The sequence below is a fragment of the Lissotriton helveticus genome, chromosome 2_2 (genome assembly GCF_964261635.1).
Source record: "Lissotriton helveticus chromosome 2_2, aLisHel1.1, whole genome shotgun sequence".
Lineage (NCBI taxonomy): Eukaryota > Metazoa > Chordata > Amphibia > Caudata > Salamandridae > Lissotriton > Lissotriton helveticus.
Window position 1 is genome coordinate 338,318,764 of NC_136060.1, and position 19,243 is coordinate 338,338,006.

Below are 19,243 nucleotides of genomic sequence, written 5' to 3' on the forward strand. Positions count from 1 at the left end.
GAGCAGACTGTCAGCTTTGCAGACAGGGTACTCCACCACATTTGTGGAGGAGTACCTTTTTGACCAAATTCTAAATCATGTTCTCAATTTCTTAACCTAAATAATGTGTGTTGGAACAGATCAAGCAGGTATTCAAGAACGGGGAAACCCTGCATTTCAACAGCCTTTCGTAGTTAACTCAGACAAACAACGGTACCAAAGGATTAATTCAGAAATGTTTGCACAATTCAGTTCAGCAAAAAATTCAGATGTCTAGACATATTCATTTGCTGTAATTTAACATATGTGATTATAAGAACCATAAGTCAGTTCTCAAAATAGTGGATCATTTATATTGAATTTATACATAAATATAGCATTTGTAAAGGTGCCACATAGAACCTGTGGGGGTAAATAACTGAGCTACTAAATCGCAAGACACTAGAGACATTGGGAGAATTTAAACATATGTCTTCCTAAAGCCCTTCTTGATAGTCTTCCACAATCCTTGTATAAGATAGCAGCTGCAAAAAGAAGAATTGATGGACAGAATGCAGAACAATGTCATACATTCACCCCAGTACAGAGATCTGGGCCTAAATCTATCGTTTTTTTTGCTCACCATGCCATTCTAGTTTTGACCCAGCCATATGCAAATCAGTCTTGCGCCCAATGGGAACAGTCTAACCCAAACTGCCAGGCAGCTTCAACAACATGTAATTCATGTAACTTTCAGGAAATAGAACCATCTAAATCCTGTCCAGATTTTCATGTGCTCTTCCTCACTCCATTGGCTTGCACCATTTTTAATGTAGACTTGTTGCATAAATGCCAAAAGCCATCGGCCATGAAAATGCAACACCGTCTGCTTCATCGAATGAAATGAAACATTGGCAACCTCTTAGTCAACAATAACCTCTCTAATTACAACCATTTGTGCCACGTCATGTTACAACTGACTTTCACTTTACACATTCCATCCTCCCCGTAATATTTGCGAAAATATCGGTGGTCACATCACACTTATCCATAAAACCCCCATTTTCCATGATTCAAGACCTCGCCCAGTCTGAAAAAATATGGAACAACTCCCATGATACACTGAGGATCAGGTTGGTACACCCTTTATGCAGTACACCAATCCTCTTGCTCGCGTTAACCTTCATCCTCTGCTTGGAAATTCTCTAAAAATGTATATCAGATCCAAACTTTGGGGATCACGTGTGGATCCCTTAATCTGGTTCAATCTGTAATAGTTCAAAAGATGTTAGATTGTATTGCTATCTTTGGCTGCTCTCACGTGTTTGTTTCATATGCTGAGATACCAGAATTCCAAACAATACACTGTTAGTGAAAGGGAAACCCAATGAACTTCTCACGTTTTAATGAAAAAGACCTTTCGAAATTTATTTCTTATGATGGTGGGCCTAGATCTGTGAAACCAGTGGTTGGGGGTAAAATTGGGGTTGATACTTTTTTTAGGGATGGGTGGATTTTTCATGTAGGTTAAATTGACGTTATAACATAGAACATTGTTTTTATCGTACTCTCTCACCAAGAAAGAAACAGTTTTTGTCAGGTATTGACCCTTTGAAACAACAAATTGACATTGATTTCTTGTTTAAATTGGAAGATACATGTATTTGTTTTGCAACTGGCCGTTTTTTAAAAAGTGAAATCTTTGACATTTTCAAGCAAAATGTAATATGTATGATGCACCGTCGGCTCCTCCGTTAAGGCGGAGTGCCGCCCCACACGAAAAAAAAAAATGATAACATAATGTTATTATCATTTTATTTTCATGGTCCTGGCGCAGTTTTGTTTAAGGGGTTGGGTGGGGGTGGGCCGAGATGGGCTTGGCTTTCAGCCAGCAGGGGGAGGAGTGTTATGTTCACTTAAGTGCGCACGATGATTTGGTTGGCCGTTTCAGGGGTGTAAACCTCCTGAACCCTCTCCTAATTCTAAGCTGTGGCCAAGCAAAAATATTTGACCCAACTCTTCAGTACATCTCTAGACCTGTGGAAGACTCAGAAGGACTGTTGTGCTGCTCTGCTGCAAAATAGACTGCTGCTCTTTTGCCCTGCTGCCTGAGTGAAAAGGACTGGACCTGCATACTGAATCCAAGAGCACCAGAATGACTCTAAAGGCAAGTTGGCTGTGTTCCTGATCTGAGCCTCAAGGACTGAAGAGGCTCCAACGACCTTGAAGCCAGCACCTGGACTCTACGTGCCATGAGACTTGCCCCCCACTCCGAGTGCTGCCATCCAGCCCTGGGCCTTTGGAAATGGGGCTGAAGGCGCTCTGCCAGCAAAGTCGTGGTCCAAGCAGAGCTAATGCAGTGCAGTGCATTGCAGCTTTGTATCGGAACTACCTGTGCGTGATGCATTCCCAATGCAGGACCCCAAGCTCTTCAGAACCGCTGCTTCATGACGCCTTCTCAGCACAGGACCTCGCACTGCTGCCCAGCAGCTCCACGAACATGCTGCTGCACGACCCATCCTCGAAGCAGAAGCTCTCATCGCAGCCAGCATCCCATCGGTGCCACCACTGCATAACACATCCTCTACAAAGGATCTTGCACAACCTAGATATAAGGTACTTTGTTCAGTGGGCCTAAGATGCTCACAAAATCCAACCCGCACCCCATCACAGTCAGCCTAAACTTGTGACTTTATTACTGTTTAAGGTGCTGCATAAATACTTTACACATTGCCTCTAAGTTAAGACTGACTGCTTTAGCGCCAAGCTACCATAAGGTTAAACACAGGTTAATTTGGGATTGGGTGTGACTTCATCCTGACAGAAATTGTGGTTTCACCGCCCACACACCAGTAACCCAATTTCCTATATTATGTATCATTGCCAGTTCCAAGTCCTTTATAATTTTGTGTGGGGAGTAGTTTTTACTGATTGATGCAATTTACAAGTTCATATTAAGTTGAAATGTGTTAGGCAGTAACGAATAAATGAGGGGTATGTTGGTATTATGATATTCATGGTAAATATCTGTGTGAGTGGTGAAGGGCACATTTTAAATGTTCTGTCCATCATCCATGTTTTACATTGGCTTAGATTTAGCAGGTTGTTCTCAGTTGCAAATACGATTATTCTTTTGTTGCTATTGTGATTGTTGTGTAGGAGGAAAGGGTCATAGTTATGTATAGTGTTTAGGTGTTCTGAAATCTGCATATCTTTGTATCCTTTATGGGCAGTAGTGGTTTGACGTGTGGCTTGATTAGTATTTAATATTATTATTTTTTTAGTAGGAATTACTGTTATCTAACCTGTAATATGCTCAGGTACTAGAAGAAAGAACAATTGATGGACAGAATGCAGAACAATGTCATACATTCACCCCAGTACAGAGATCTTGGCCTAAATCCATCGTTTTTTTGCTCCTCCTGCCATTTCAGTTTGAACCCAACCATATGCAAATCAGTCTTGACCCTGTGCCTAATGCGAACAGTCCGAACTGCCAGGCCAGGTCCTCCCTGGACTGGAAACAAGCATCCCAGGACCGGTTTTGAGGTTTCACCCCTCATCAGCCAGGATAGCTTGACTCCAGTGGCATGGAGAGCACAGGACCCACATCTGGGCATACCCGTTCCACTCGGGGTGACAAATGCAAAAAGAACAATTGATGGGCAGAATGCAAAACACTGTCATACATTCACCCCAGTACAGAGGCCTGGGCCTACATTCATCGGTGTTTGCTCCCCATGCCATTCCAGTTTGAAGCCAGCTATAGGCAAATGAGTCTTGACCCTGCGCCCAATGGTAACAATCCAGCCTGAACTGCCACTGTAGGTCCACCCTGGACTGGAAACAAGCATCCTAGGTCTGGTTACATGGTTTCACCCCTCATCAGCCAGGATAGCTTGACTCCAGTGGCATGGAGAGCACAGGACCCACATCTGGGCATACCTGTCCCACTCAGGGTGACTAATGCAAAAGAACAATTGATGGACAGAATACAGAACAATGCCATGCATTAAACCCAGTACAGAGATCTGGGCCTAAATCCATCGTTTTTTTGCTCCCCATGCCATTCCAGTTTGAACTCAGCCATATGCAAATCAGTCTTGACCCTGCGTCCAATGGGAACAGTCCAGCCCGGACTGGCAGGCCAGGTTCTTCCTGGACGGGAAACAAGATACTAGAACCAAAACCGATCTTGGGATGCTTGTTTCTGGTCCAGGGAGGACCTGGCGTGGCAGTTCGCTCTGGACTGTTCCCATGAGGCACAGAGCTAAGACTGATTTGCATATGCTGGGTCTAAACTGGGGTGGGATGGTGAGCAAATGAACGATGGATTTAACCCAGATGTATTGACTGGGGAGAATGTTTGGTTTGCTTTGCATTCCATCCATCAACTGTGTGTCTTTTGCAGGTACTAGAAGAACCTGTCTTTTAAAAGTTTAACAGTGGGTTCTTTGGAACTAGTGCTTGCCTCTTTTAGATCTTGAAGTATGTACCTTACCACCTTTGTTACATTTTGGGGATTGTGTTTTCTTATGTTAATTACATTGTAGCTCTCCCCTAACAAGCAATTGCATAATATTTAGTACATTTCCCATTCACCTTCACCATTCTTGTGGTTTCCTTGCTGTTTATGCATCCCATGTGTGAGAACAATTGTTTGCCTTTCTGTGATGTGATATATGTGGCTCTTTCTGCCATTCTGTCTGAAAGTGGCAACATTTTAAAATTAATATATGTAAAAACGTTTCTTGTGTGTTAATATAATTGAAATATGTTTTTAAATGGTTTACTTCTTATATTTACATATGTGCTGTTGCTTTAAGTTGCACTTGATTTTCTTCTGTTAATATTTGATGTTGTCGAGATTTGGTTCAGGTGGGCTTTCTTTTTCTGTTAGTGAGAAAATATTTGTTTCATGTTAAAAAAATATAGGTTTGGTTAGTTTTGGGGATGATGGTGTTTTAGGGTTAAGTTTAACGTGGAATGGTTGTCTTATTTATATATTTGTTTTTATTTTATTCACTTTGAAAGTACATTTTTCCAGGTTGCGAGTATGGAGTTGGATTTTTTAGTATGCAGTATTTCTATTTTTGCTGAAGTGTTTCTTAAAAAACCAAGAATTTACACATAATATATGACAGACTTTAGTAATGTATTTATGTATTTGCATTCCAAAATTATATTAGGTATCATTGGGCCCAATCACAGAAAGACGGAGTGAGGCAGGCATGAGTAAACATGGCAATGTTTTTTCCGTAAATGGGCTGGTAAAGTTTGAAAATTTACGAGAGCAATTTGGGTTGGAGAATAGAGATTTCTTGAAATTTTTACAAATCAGAGACTTTGTCGAAAAAGGTGGGAGGACCGAAAAGGGTTTTTAAACTTAGACATTATGGATAAATTCAGGAAAAATAGAGATTTATCTATTGGTTTTGTATATAATTTGTTTAATTCTTTGAGGGTAGACGATTTGGATGATCGAACAACAAAATGGAAAATAGAAATTGGTGTTACTGAAGAACTATTTTTTCACTCAATTAATTTAGCCCAGAACACTTTAGTCCCTGCAAGGCCACAAGCACAATATTATAAAACATGTTTTTCTTTATATTATACCCCGAAAAAAATTGCCAAGTAGGGTACGGGGAAAGGAACCACCTGCCCACGCTGTGATCTATAACAGGTTGACCTTATCCATATTTTTGCTACATACAAAGCCTTGGATAGCTTAAAAAATGAAACTTCCAGATTCTATAATGTAGATATGGGGATTACCTGCTTCCTCTCTCCTACACTTGTTGGTCTTGGGGTAGACGTTGACCTGTAGGGAACTCGGGGGGGGGGGGGAGGGGAAGGTTAGTGTTTATGGGCATGGCAGTATATAGCCTCTGTCTGGCTGGACCCAAAACCACCTGGTTTTCAGCAATGGCTCACTCGGCTAACCTCTAATTATAATTTAGAGAAAGCTATTCATTCAAGGAGGGGAACCCGTTCTCAGCAAAAAGGACTAGAAATCTGGGCACCCATGACTAAATGGCTTGCGAAGAAAGGATGTGTAATGAAATAATTTTTGGTGTAACTTATAAAAACTAATGTGGGGAGTCGTAAGAGAATGACCAACTCTTGGGGGTGATGGGTTGGGTGGCAAGGGTAGTTAAGGGGTGGGGGAGGGCTTGAAAATATACAATGCAATAGTGTTTACTCTTTACAGCTGTGTTGCCTTTTGGTTCTTCGCCTTTTTTTTCTTTTTTCTTCTTTTTCCTTTCGCTTGTTTAAATATGCCGTATATAAAGGTTAAATATTGTGAATTGTCTAATTTGCTATTGCATTGTCAATAAAAAATCTTTATAACAAAAAAAGGTATCATTGTAGTTAAGTTCATTTTTAAACTTGTCATTTTTTTAACTTTTTCTTCTGGGTTATCCTTCACTCATTGTTTTCTTGTAGTTAAGTTTTTGCTGTGAAAAATAATGAGGTTTTGTGCTCTTTTTTAGTGTTCACATAATTAGGTTTATATTTGTAATGGTTAGTTTTATTGGTACATTTTATTGACTACTTTGCAGTTTTAATGTTTTCCGTTTCCTTTTTAGTGGATGCTTTTGCTTCTTGTGATTTTTAGTTTGTGTATTTTTTTGATTTTTGTATTATTAACATATTTTAAATGAACATGTTTTTTTGGGGGGTGCATTGTAATTTTTTTTCTCGTAATGTTTAATATTTTGAAAATGTTTATTTTTTATAGGATATGCATTCTGAATATAAATATGGTTATATATGTGAATAATTTTATCTGTGTTTGAATTTATTATTAAGACGTTTCTTTACTTACTGGTATTTTTGTGTTATTTAAATTAAGAAAAAGAAATTAATGATTTAAAACATTTTTGTCTCCTTATTTTCGATGATATTTTGATGCTCAATATTTGTGTGTTCGATATTGTTAATTGCAGATATTTTTAACTGTGATATATGCCAATTATATTTTTGGGGGGGTTGTTAAGTATACTATGGTGATATTTTTTTAAGCAATATTTTTTGAAAATATTTTGGTGAATCAATATTGTTTTTCTTGATATTCTGTCATCAAACCTTTCAGAATTTGTAGATGTTTATGCTTCGGAGTGGTTTTCCAGTAGTATTCCTGGAATTGTTCGAGAATTAAAAAAAAGTCTAACATTTGCTGCAAATGCAGGGCTGACTCGGTGGAAGCATATTTCTGACCTTCTCTCTGAATCAGTTCCTTAGTGTGGCATGGTATTGCTTAACGAATTAAGCAAACACATTTATAAAACATACTGAAAGGAATGAACAGTTTCTAAGTGCAGATGAGCTTAGACCTGGGGATGGGTAGGTTTTCTATCTTCTGGTAAACACCTTGAGGATGCATTGTTTTCAGAGATGCATATTTCAAGGAGTTGTACATCTCACCAAAAACGTTTTTCTAAAATTATTATTATCATAATATTTCATAAGTAAATTATTGGCGACCTGATTAGTGAAGACATATGGAAGCTAGATACACAGCCTTAAAATGAGCCACATTGCAAGCTTTTGCCAGTAGAATGAGCGATGTCTTAAAGATGTATTGTCTCATTTCTTTGATTATTAATCACTATCCAAATGCATTAAGAGAATGGTGATGATGGTGTCTCCATGAGTAAACATGAGCAATGTTCCTTACCTTCTGACATTAATGGTGGAAAATTGGCTAATAAATTTACCTTCAAAAGATCCAAAACTCCATAGTGTGTTGTAATCGTAAAGATAAGAAATGAAAAAAATAGGAGCTGTGTTTGGCATTTGTAGGCACGTTCTAAGAGGGGGCTCAACTACACCCTAATAGCGTTTATGTTTTTAATCTTTTCATTAGGATCTGTATTCAGCATCGTCACAGGCTTTTGAGAAGCTGATCAAAGAACTCCTTCTGAGAACTCTGCCCACAATTACCACAGTCTCCTTAGGAGAGTGTGAACTTCTGAGGCAAGAAATGCGACAAAACCTGATGCTCGAGTTGGAAAAGGCAGACGACCAAAGGAAAAGAAGTTTGAAACTTTTTCAGGAGCAGCTGCTGCAAGAAAAACAGGTACAGATACATTAAAATGACATGCTGAATATGTGGAATGAGTGAGTGAAAGCTAACTTGATAGGTGTTGCTCTGAAAACCTGTTTAGAGGAGCGGTACCCTAGTAATTGTTCAATCTAACAAATAAACAGTAGTTGAGGGTTGCAATTCCATCGCTGCTTCACAGCTTGGCTATATATTTCAGAAAGATCTGTCAGCTTATTAAAGTGCACTAGATGGAGTTCTAAAAGTTGATTTTGTACTGTTAATCTTAAAAACGTAATTTTTTAGTGAGGCTTTGAAACACCTAATCTCCTCAATAGAAGTCTGAGGACACACTGTAGATAATTTAATATTTGTTTAGTGACCGCAGCATCAATCAAAAATGATGTACATGGTATCTATAAAGGTGCATTGCTCAAGAAAGTTTGGATTATTTATATATGTAGTGACCATAATAGATTAGTTATATTAAAATACACCAACATCTGGATATGATTGCCAAAGTCAAGAAGTAGCAGAAAGGCACTTAAACTATGTCTAGCTAAATTAATACCTAGATTTTAAATGGTATGCTATATGCCTAAATATTTTATTAAAGAGGCCACTGTAATTCACATACCGCCTTTCCCTGACCTATTTAGTTTGTAATTGACTGAATGGGGCAAGGTAGGAATTCCTACAAAGTTAGTAAGCCAGTGCATTTACAGGTAAACATAATTTCATAGAGGATCATGGATTACCCTGTTTAGCACCTGGCACAAAAGTGACAGGCAACCATCCCAAGTTTCCCAGGTCCATGCGTGATGTGGTGCTCCAGTCTATGTTTTTTCTTTGAAAACTTGGACTTGTATGCTTATTTATTCCATTATAAAACAGGACTACCCAAACTCCAAATAAGAAACAACCAGCATTGAAGCAACACATCACACACTGACCAGGAAAATTTGGCAGCTATGTCTGGCTCTCCTCAGAGACTTGAGTAAAGAATTTGAGCAGAACTAAAACACAAAGTCAAATAACCAAAAAGTTAAGTTTCCAAACAAATTTTTGTCTAAATGTAAAACCATGTAATGAGTAAAAAAAGATTGAAAGGACTAAACATAGATAAGGGGTTCTGGAGGTACCATAGCAAACAAAAGGGTTTAAAAGTCAGTATTATTGTGAATGTGTTATCAAAAGGGCATCACACTGAAGTATACAAAAAAAGCGATGGATGGAATGCATGAATTATACTCACCTACTGGTAATTACTGGTGTCCGCAGGTACATCTTTATTTTGAACACACCAAGCCACCTCAGGCATGTACAGTGTTGTTATGATGTAATTTCAGATATCATTAGGGATGTTATCAATGCAGTCATTGAACTTGTCATGAATGGTGTACAATGTGAAGGTACAAAGCAGTACATTTAGAGGGCAAAAGTTATAGTTACTTTAGGGCACACATTATAGTTACTTGGGATAACTATTACTTGTGAATTTCAGTGTAAAATATTTTGTTTTAACTGACATTTTCACGTAATTATAACGTTCCTTTACCCTTTGGTTTTTTAGTAAATTACTAGGGAGGTAATGTAAAGTAAAATATTATTAGAATTCCTAACCATAATTTTACTTTAACCTTTGGTTGTTTTAGAGAATTTCTTTGGTCTTTTTAACGTAAAGTAGTATGCCCATCGCTGTGGGCAGCGTGCCGTTAGCCACAGGGCTGGGCCTGTGGTCAGGCTCTGCACCCAAATTCACTTGGGCATTCAACCCCGCTGCTGATGGCCTTTGACCCTTCATGGTGGGGGTTGGGGACAGAATGTGACCAGCGCCCAGGCCCTGCGCCAAACTTCCACAGACAGCCAACCCCCTGTGGACACCCAATCCCCCTTTTTTTATTTTGTAACACAGCAGAGCTGCCGCAATCCTCCATAGGAGCCTCACTGGGTCTCGTGATGGATCATCGGATCCACTGTATCCCAAGAAAAAAACTTTACTCATTTTGGTCCCAGGAGATGGAGTGGTCCTTTTTTACTTTATTTTGTAGGACTCAGAGACTGAGTCCTCAGGTCCTAAGATGGCAGCCACAACTTTTCATTCAGTTTGCGTATAGACAGCCTTGTCGCACGAGCAAACTATTCAAATACCACACCCACACATATATGCACATCTACATACATGCACACATGCATACACACATGCATACATGCTGTCTACTTTCTTCCACCAAATTCTGCCTGAGCAGTGCAGCTTGCCCTTGCCTTTTATTTAATGATGTAACTTTGTTCAGACTACGGGCTAGGACTCAATGTTTGAAGTTCAGCCCAGCCCTCATACATCCTCAAACAGATACTCTCCGTTGTCCTTGTATGACAAGGCCGGATTTCCACCCGCTTCGTAAAGATGTCATTGTGCTCCGCAGCAATATCACCAACATTTGTAAATATGTCACTCCAATTCATAAGGACATCACTCTGGTTTGTATAAAGATGTCACTCCAGTGAATAAAAATGGCACACAGGTTAGTAAAGATACCCCTCTGATTCACAACATTGTCACTCTGGTTTGTAAACATATCCTTCCTGCTTGCAAAGATGTCACTCAAGTGGAAAAGCTGCATGTTTTCTAGTCCATGTAGTTGGATGCCACTCAGGTGTGCAAAGATGTCCCTTCAGTGTGTAACCATGTTACTCCGGTTTCTAAAAATGTCACTCTCATTTGTATAGATGTCCCTTCGGTGTTTAAAGATGTTACTCTGGTTTGTAAAGATGGTTCTGTGAGCAAGAGCATAGAGAGAAAGAATACTTGCAAAAGTTCGCTTTTAAGAATAATTTCTCAATTCAGGTTGGGCTCAATTCCACCATCTACTGGCAACATGTAGTGTAGAATCGCTCTTATTTAATTTAGTCGTGTTTTTATGAGCAAGGACTGCCTCAATTCAAGGTGTGCATCTCGGTTCAAATTACTCTGCCAGTTCATGGAAATCCGCGGAATCTTGCTGCGTTTTTCCATAACTCCGCGGAATCCTGCAGGGTGAATCTCTGCGAACTCCGCCCAGGCCTACAATTAATCTTCCCAGCCTTTCTGCATGATAGCTGTCATACGGCCAACTACTCCCAAAGGCTCTTAATGTGAGCCATTGGCACCTATCAGCCAAACTGTGAAAAAAACTAACTGCTGTCAATGTAGGTGGTGGAACCTGGGAGAAATAGTTTTGAGGATATCCAGTCTTCAGGCATAGATGAATAAATATTTACAAAAATCGACTTTAGAGCATATTCACAAAATGTTATGTCCACCAATTATTTCAGTTTTTGATACATTTCACAATACCGCAACAGTGGTTTTTCTAGCCCTATCCTGAGTCACCGTATGAAAATATGACTTTTATTTTTAAAGCAGGCTTTTATGCAGGAAAATGCTGTTGACCCCTGCGCAGATAATAATACAGTTTAAATGTATTACTGTACGATTATGCTATTACCATATTTGATATATCACAAAGCAGCACTTACTGATTACTTAGTTAATGTTAAAATCAAGTAAGTTTATTCATGCATGGTTAATTAGAACCATTACATTTTACATACAAGTATACCGATTATTATCATGATATTGCAACGTATCTACAGATGTAAATCGTTTTTTGTTTTTTTTTAAACAAATTTTTATTGATTTTTTGCAAACACCATACATTCACGCTCCATATGTATCTCGATCATCATGATGTACAGTAATGCAGCGTCGTTAACATTCCCAGCCAACGAAGCCCTATCTGCTATTTCCCACCTCCCCCACTACCCCCACCCCCCCTTGTCAGTGTGCCTCTACCGCCCCTCCTACGGCATGCCATAAACATTCCAGAAGCAGCGGGTGACCTCCCCTAAACATTTCCAGTCACGGTTCCACAGCCAAATGGAAGTCCAGGCGCTGTTCACAGCAGTGTATGTTACCCATTCCGTTCATGATCGTATGTGACACATGTAATCCCTCTTCGTTCGCTGCTGGTCATGCTGCCTAGCGCCCCGCCTCCTCAGCCAGTGCCCCCACGCTCTCTACCCCGGTTGTCCCCTCCTGGCTCGCCAGCGCGCCGTCCTCCCCATCCTCATCAACTTCTGAAAGAGACTGTAGGTCCGTCACTAGCGCGCTCCACGCCCTGGCCGCATCTAGTGCTTTATCGTTAGCGGTGCGCCTAGCTAATTGTAATCTAAGAGTCCCTTCACTAGTAGCCCATTGCAGGAAGCACCCCCGCCATCTCAGGAAGTTAGGCCCCCCTCTAGATTTCCAATGCAGTGTGAGTTCCCTCTTGGCCAGAATTAATCCCAGGTCGAACAATTTGCTGGTAATCTTCGTGGTTGGAGTATGCGGAAACCAGAGTAAGAGGCAAGTCCCCATATCCGTGTCGATCTGGCGTCCCGTAACCGCATTCAAGCAAGACAGAACTTCAGTCCAGTAAGTGCCAAGCCCAGCGCACGACCAGAACATGTGCCCAAAGTCAGCACCCTCCGTAGCGCAGCGGGGACATACCGAGTGCGCGCCACCAAAGACCCGTTGGATTTTGGCCGGCGTCCAATACGCCCTATGTAGAGTGAAGTACTGAACCAGATGGAACCTAACATTGCGCGTGCCCTTCCAGCCCTACGTACAAGCTGAGGCCAGGTCGTCTCCGGTATCTGCCGACCGAGGTCAGCCTCCCAGCGTTCCCGCAGCTTGTCTAGGGGAGGAGGTCCATCTAGCGCCAGTCTCCGGTATAGACAGGTGATGGCCTTATAAGTGCCAGCTGCCATCACGACGTACTGGCAGCCCAGCGACGTGGGGGGCTCTACCAGCCCCATCTTCCAGCGCTTCTGAATCCCAGTCACTAGAGCCGCATGGAGCAAGAAGTCACCCCTCGGGAGATTGAAGGCCTCTTGTAGGTCGTAAAACGACAGCAGGGCACCATCCCTATACAAATCCCCTATCATGTGGACCCCCCGATCCTCCCAGGTGGCTAGTGCCGACCAGTCCCCACCATGTGGGAGGGCCGTACACATGCCCAAAGGGATCTCCGGCGCATATGGAACGCGACATCCTGCCCGCTTGTGGCTACGAAGCCAGCACCGGCGAAGGGTGCGCTCCTCCAGAGTCAACTGATCCAACCGAAGCCCTTGTTGGAGCACGATGAAGGACAGGACATGGCGCTGCACAATCCGACCCTGTGGGCCGTCCGGGCCTCTAAACTCCCGCGCCACAGCTTGCGTGAGCCACTGTAGCTGCGCTGCCAGATAATACCACTCAAAATCCGGTTCCGCCAGGCCGCCTTCTTCCCGGGACCTAAGCAAGGTATTTAAAGCTACACGTCTCCTGCCAGAGCCCCAGATAAACCCTATCACCATCGACCGCAACGTTCGGAAAAAGGAGGTCGAGATCCACACCGGCAGCGTGCGAAAGAAATAAAGCAGGCGCGGAAGGGCCACCATCTTCAGCAGCGCTATTCGTCCGGCCACAGACAGTGGAAGAGTGGGCCAAAACCCCATGCTGCCTCTGATGCCCCTCAGGGCCCTGCCCACGTTCCCCTCATGTAGGAGCGAGTGGGTATGATAAATGTGGACTCCGAGGTATGGCAGGCAATCTGGTTCCCAGCGCAGTCCCTCAAGCTCCTCAGGCTGGACACAGCAGGGGGTCAAGGGGAATAGACAGGTCTTAGACCAGTTAACACGGAGCCCCGACAAGTCCCCGAACTCTTGGAGCAAGGCCCGAGCACCCCGCACCGACGCCTCCACATCAGCCAAATACAGCAGGAGGTCGTCGGCATACAAGGAAATATAATGCGAAACGCCGCGCAGTGAAACCCCCTCATAGTACCGACCTTGTCGGGCCCGTGCTGATAGGGGTTCAATCGCCAAGGCGAAGAGGAGCGGGGATAAAGAGCAACCCTGTCGGGTGCCTCTTTCCACCGAGCATGCCGCAGATATTGAGCGGCCCGTGCGGACCCTAGCAGTAGCGGACTCATACAGCAACCGCGTCCAACGGACAAAGCCGTCCCCCAACCCGAACAGAAGAAGCACACAGAACAAATATGGCCACTCCACACTATCAAACGCCTTTTCGATATCTACCGAGAGCACGTCCGCGCCCGCGGGGCCCTCCCCCTCAACGGCCATGACCCGTATCAGGCACCGTATACACGTCGAGGTGTTCCGGGTGGGGATGAAGCCCGACTGGTCCGGGTGTACCAGAGAACACATATGGACAGATAACCGCGTCGCCAGGATCCTGCTCAGCATCTTATAGTCCACAGTGAGCATCGAGAGCGGGCGATACGCCTTTCTAGCCGTGGGAAGCCCGCCCTTCTTCAACAACGGCACTATAATCGCCTCCCTTGCCGACACCGGCAGCCTGCCCCGCTCCCACGCCTCTCCATACACCTGTTGTTGTCGGGGTGCCAGGAGATCAACATACGCGGCATAGAACTCCACCGGGAGGCCGTCACCACCTGGCGTCTTCTTTCTGGCCATGTGTTTAATCGCCGCTCTGATCTCCCCCAGTGTGATAGCTGCACCCAACGCGGTGCCCTGCTCCGAGTCCAGCCGCTGTAACTGAGCCTCTTCCAGAAAGACATCCAGTCCAGCCGGTTGCGCCGACATTCTGCTCCGATAGAGTTCCGAGTAATAAGCCAGGAACTGATCGTTGATTTCCTGTTGTGTGTCCATATGTATCAAGGAACCAATTTGCGATTCTTTAATAGCGATTTTTAAGAAATCGCTATTTCAGAATCGCAAAATGGTATGTATCAAGAAAGACGCAATTTTTTGTCGATTTCTTGATATTCCTTATTTGCGAATTCGCTAATTGCGAATTCGCAATTAAGGAATACTTTCCCCTTCATTTCTATGGGCCAGGAGGCCCATAGGAAGGAATGGGAATTTTTTCCCAATTTGCAATTCGCAATTTGCAAATCGCAAATTGAGAATAATTTCAAGGGTGCAGGGGTGTCCAGAGGACACCCTGTTGCACCCCTGAAATAAGCATGGGTGCACATGTGGTGCACATGTGGTGCCCTAAGGGCATGTATGTGCGTCACATGGCACTTTGAAAAATGCTGAGATGTGCATTTTTCAAGGAAATCGCAACTTAACGCCAACTAGAAGTTGGTGGTAATTTGCGATCCCTTAAGGGCATTTTGGATTTTTTTTTGCTTAATACATTGCATTTAAGGAAATGCAAAATTTGCGATTCCTTAAATGCAATCGCAAAATAAGGAATGGCAAATTTTGCGATTCCTTATTTTGCACCCAAATTCTTTGATACATACCATTTTGCGAAAATGAGTTCGCAAACGCCGAAATTCTGCGAATTTCGGCGTTTGCGAACCCATTTGGCCTTAATGCATATGGCCCTTATTATTTTGAAGGGCTGCCCTACACACACCGCTTCCAAAAAACAATTTCTTATGGTTGCTTTACCTATTTAATTATTTGGAAAACCTTTTCTGAATCGTTAATTGAGATTAGTACAGTGAACAAGTGTTTTAGTGGTCGCACATCTTAGATTTGCAGAATTTGTAGACGTATGGCCATTAAAACCCTTTGTAAATGTGTCCCTAAGGACCTTATTAAGAGTTTGGTGGTCAGGGTATTTCATCAAAATATGTTTGTCGTGTTTAGATTGCAAACTCTAAATAAGGCCAAAGGTACTGTAATTTTGAATGATACAAAATCAATTCGTGGAATGACAGAAAAATGTACATATTACATAATGGCAGAAAATATTAGATTGATTCAGAACTTCAAAAAGAGTAGGGACCCTCAAAGTAACTATAAGGGCACTTATTCACAAAGGGAATTTTCACCTACTTCTGAAGCACACTGATGCAGTTTTACAGATTTTCCTTATTCCCAAATACATTAATACTAAACCTGTAAAGCTGCATCAAGCACAGCTATCCAGGAGTTGTACAGGAACAGTCACGTATTTGGCATCGCTGGTTGTGCAATGTGTAATAGTACTCAGGAAACAATTACACATTGGGGTAAAGGAGCCTTACGATGCAATTGCACACATTTAATTTTCTACACCTGGAAAACATGTTTTCGTTGTGAAAACGCCCTTTGACCTACACCTATACTGAGGCTGGAGATGTTATGTTCTTCTTACCACCCTGGATTGGGATTTGCTCCATGTCTTTTTTGTTTGAGCAAAACTCCAAGGTTTTCTATGGTGAAAAATGGTTTATTTATAAGTGTGCAATCCAAAGCACACTTTTATTTTCCCACTTCCAGCATAATTGTATGCAGTTGTAGTGTACAATTACACCAGAGCAAATGGATTTACATCTGCTAGGTCACCTTTTGTAAAAAAGAATAAGGCGTGCAAACATCAATCCTGCCTTTTACCCTTATAAACAAGCGCTAATGGCTCTGTGAATTGAGCCACATTTCGAAGATTAATTTTAAATACCTTACAGAAAATTGAGGATGGAGAAAGAGTTCATCTTGCCTAATTCCTTTTTTTGTAAATATTTTTTATTTATTTTCCTTTATAGCATGCAATTCCACAACAGAGAAGCAGTAACAGTAATTCTGTGAAGATTACATTCGAAGTAGACAATCACCGAAGCATATAAACATCGAGTAATATTTGGTCACACTCAAATACACTATATGTCTGTCAAAGTAGCTCATTTGATTCCTGATTGAAACTGTTATATTCTACTGATATGTCTAAATCTTCCAACTAGGAAATACTGAAATGTATCAAGAATATAACGTACATAATAATCAGCCATCACAGTCACGCTGCAGAGTTCACCCTATTTTCAAGAAAGGATGGCAAATGCTGAAAGATTAGATGATTAGCCCCACCAATGTGATACATAGAATTATAGCTGAGTTGCAATGACTAATAGGAATACTATATCACTGAGGACTTATGCATGACATCAAATGGACAAGTAGAGCAAAACTCAAGTTAATTATGGTGTCACTCAGAACACAGAGGTGAAAAACATCCCATTATTAATTTGTTATCCATTTATAATTTTACATTATACATTGCCTTTGAGAGGAAGGGGTTATATTATTTGATGTGGTTGCTTGACCTTACTGTGTAATACACTTACCAACCCCTTCAGGACCAGTAAGTTCTGTTTGCTAAACCTTAAGCTCAGCCCTGGGTACCTGTACCTCTGAGCATCAAGGCTTGCACAAAGGAACACATGTAACATATTTAACAGCACCAAAACAATTCAAAGAAATACACGAGACACTCAGGAAATACAGCAGCAATTTATAAAAATAGATTCTATTTTAATGTATTTTTAGACACTGAAATGGAATAGATCAACTAGAGGGTTCTGGAGATCTAGAATTTACAAGGTCTAGTAAATATGCACTTGCCAATAAACCACGAACAAGCAGTGAGCGTTAAATTCAACACATTTGACACTTATAGAAGCATTTTCTAGAAAAACTTGGGTAAGTCTCAATGCGATTACTTTGAGTTACTTTACGCAACCAACATCGACAGGGAGCCAGTCAGGGTGACAAGCAAGACCCCCATAAACAGTTCCCTATAAGGTGGTAACTGTCTTCAATAAGTTCCAGGCACTTTTGTCCCTTTCCTAGAGGTTCCTATGGCGTGGTCTTGATGCAAGGGATGCAGGATGCTGAAAATTCCCAAGGATACTGTAGATGTGATGCAGTCAATGGGGGCTTCCTGCGGCTACTCCTTAGTCCACAAGCTTAGTAAGGCAGTCTTGGCCATAGGCGCAGATGTCCCTCAAAGTACTCTCTGTCCTGGCAGAAGTCACCAATGGGCTACCAATCACCCAGTATCGCTGTCACAAGGGGATCCTTCCTTCATTGATAACTCAGTTTGTGGGTGACCAAGCTACACTCTGATGACCCTCTGGGTCCAGCAGACTCTGGTGCAACTTTGAGCGTTGGCTTCCCAAGTCTGGTACAGCATGGAGATGAAATGCAGCGGCTTCAATATTTGGGCTACCAACTCACCTCTGCATGCTTCTTTAGTTGTTATAACCCTGAGCTGCAAACAGGAGGTCATCCACATGACTCTTGGAGTTTCTTTTTTTTTTTTTAATTGGGCATTTTGAAAAAATGGCAGTATTCTCGATGGTGCATGGCATTAACTCTTTACAGCAACAATGGTGATACAACAGTGCACTAGCCTGCATAACAAAGGGTAAACAGGATCATTGCATGCAAGTGCGTACACACAATAACAGAAACAAGGAAGAAGATGGGTCAGGGAGCAACATAGGTGCACAAATTGCTGACGCATAAAGGCACCCGGTCCCTCAACAAACATGCATGGACATCTGTCGTCACTGGAGCAAAAATACATACAAATTGTGCACCTGTATTGCAGGCAAGTGATGGAGCCAGGGGTAAGAAGAAGAGAGAGTGGAAGAGGGCGAAGAGAAGAGGCGATGAATCTGGCTTACCGTGGCAGGCAGTCAAATAAAGTAACAGGTGGAACAGCTCTGGCTAATCACAGGTCAAGGGCGCTCGTCCAAGAAGCAGGCTCCGCACTGAGAGGTGCAAGCAACTGGTCAGGTGGGAGAGAGTTAGAAGCATGTACAACAGAATTGAAAGCTTCAAGCAGGGCCTCATACTGGTGTGACATTGGGTATTTTCGGAGACCCCGCAGTTCCCTCTGTTGTCACCCACACCTCCAACGATCTAGTCCAAGCAAGAGGCAGAGGGGGAGTCCTCGACTTACAGGTGTGTGTGATACCCCACTTAGCCAAGAGAAGCATGAAGACCAGGAACACGGCTGCTGTTCTGTTTCTCTCAGTACACTTATACAGACCAAGAGTGTATGCACCCCAAGTTCATAGCTGGGTGATCGTGATGGTGCGGGAGAGGCTGGCAGTAACAGACAGCAGGTAATCAGACAACCAGGTACACAACTAGAACGTGTAAGAATTTTACATACGTGTGCAAGAAGTGGGGGCAGGAAGCATCAGTACTGTGTAAGAACCTGTTGATCCTCATGCGGGTGAGATATATCCTATACAGGATATAAAACTGTATTAGTGTGAACCGCACATTCTGAGAGACAGTGGCAAGGTATGCCAAGTCCATGGCACTCTTTGCTTCGCTGCTTTCCCTTCCCAGGTTTTCACTCCATTGGTCCTAGTACAGCAGGAAAGTCAGGCAGGTGTGATTGTGCAGCACTTTGGTGAACCAAGCGATCAGGTGGCACCCATGCCCAATGAGTGAAGATAT

At 42.4% G+C, this 19,243-nt stretch overlaps 1 protein-coding gene across 1 annotated transcript in view; it reads left to right on the forward strand.

Moving 5' to 3' along the window:
* EVC (EvC ciliary complex subunit 1) overlaps positions 1-19,243 on the forward strand; it is a 675,738-nt gene that overhangs the window by 479,075 nt on the left and 177,420 nt on the right. The window contains exon 12 of the mRNA XM_078678487.1: positions 7,832-8,044. Within this exon, the coding sequence (XP_078534613.1) occupies positions 7,832-8,044 (213 nt within the window). The remainder of the gene's footprint in view (positions 1-7,831; positions 8,045-19,243) is intronic.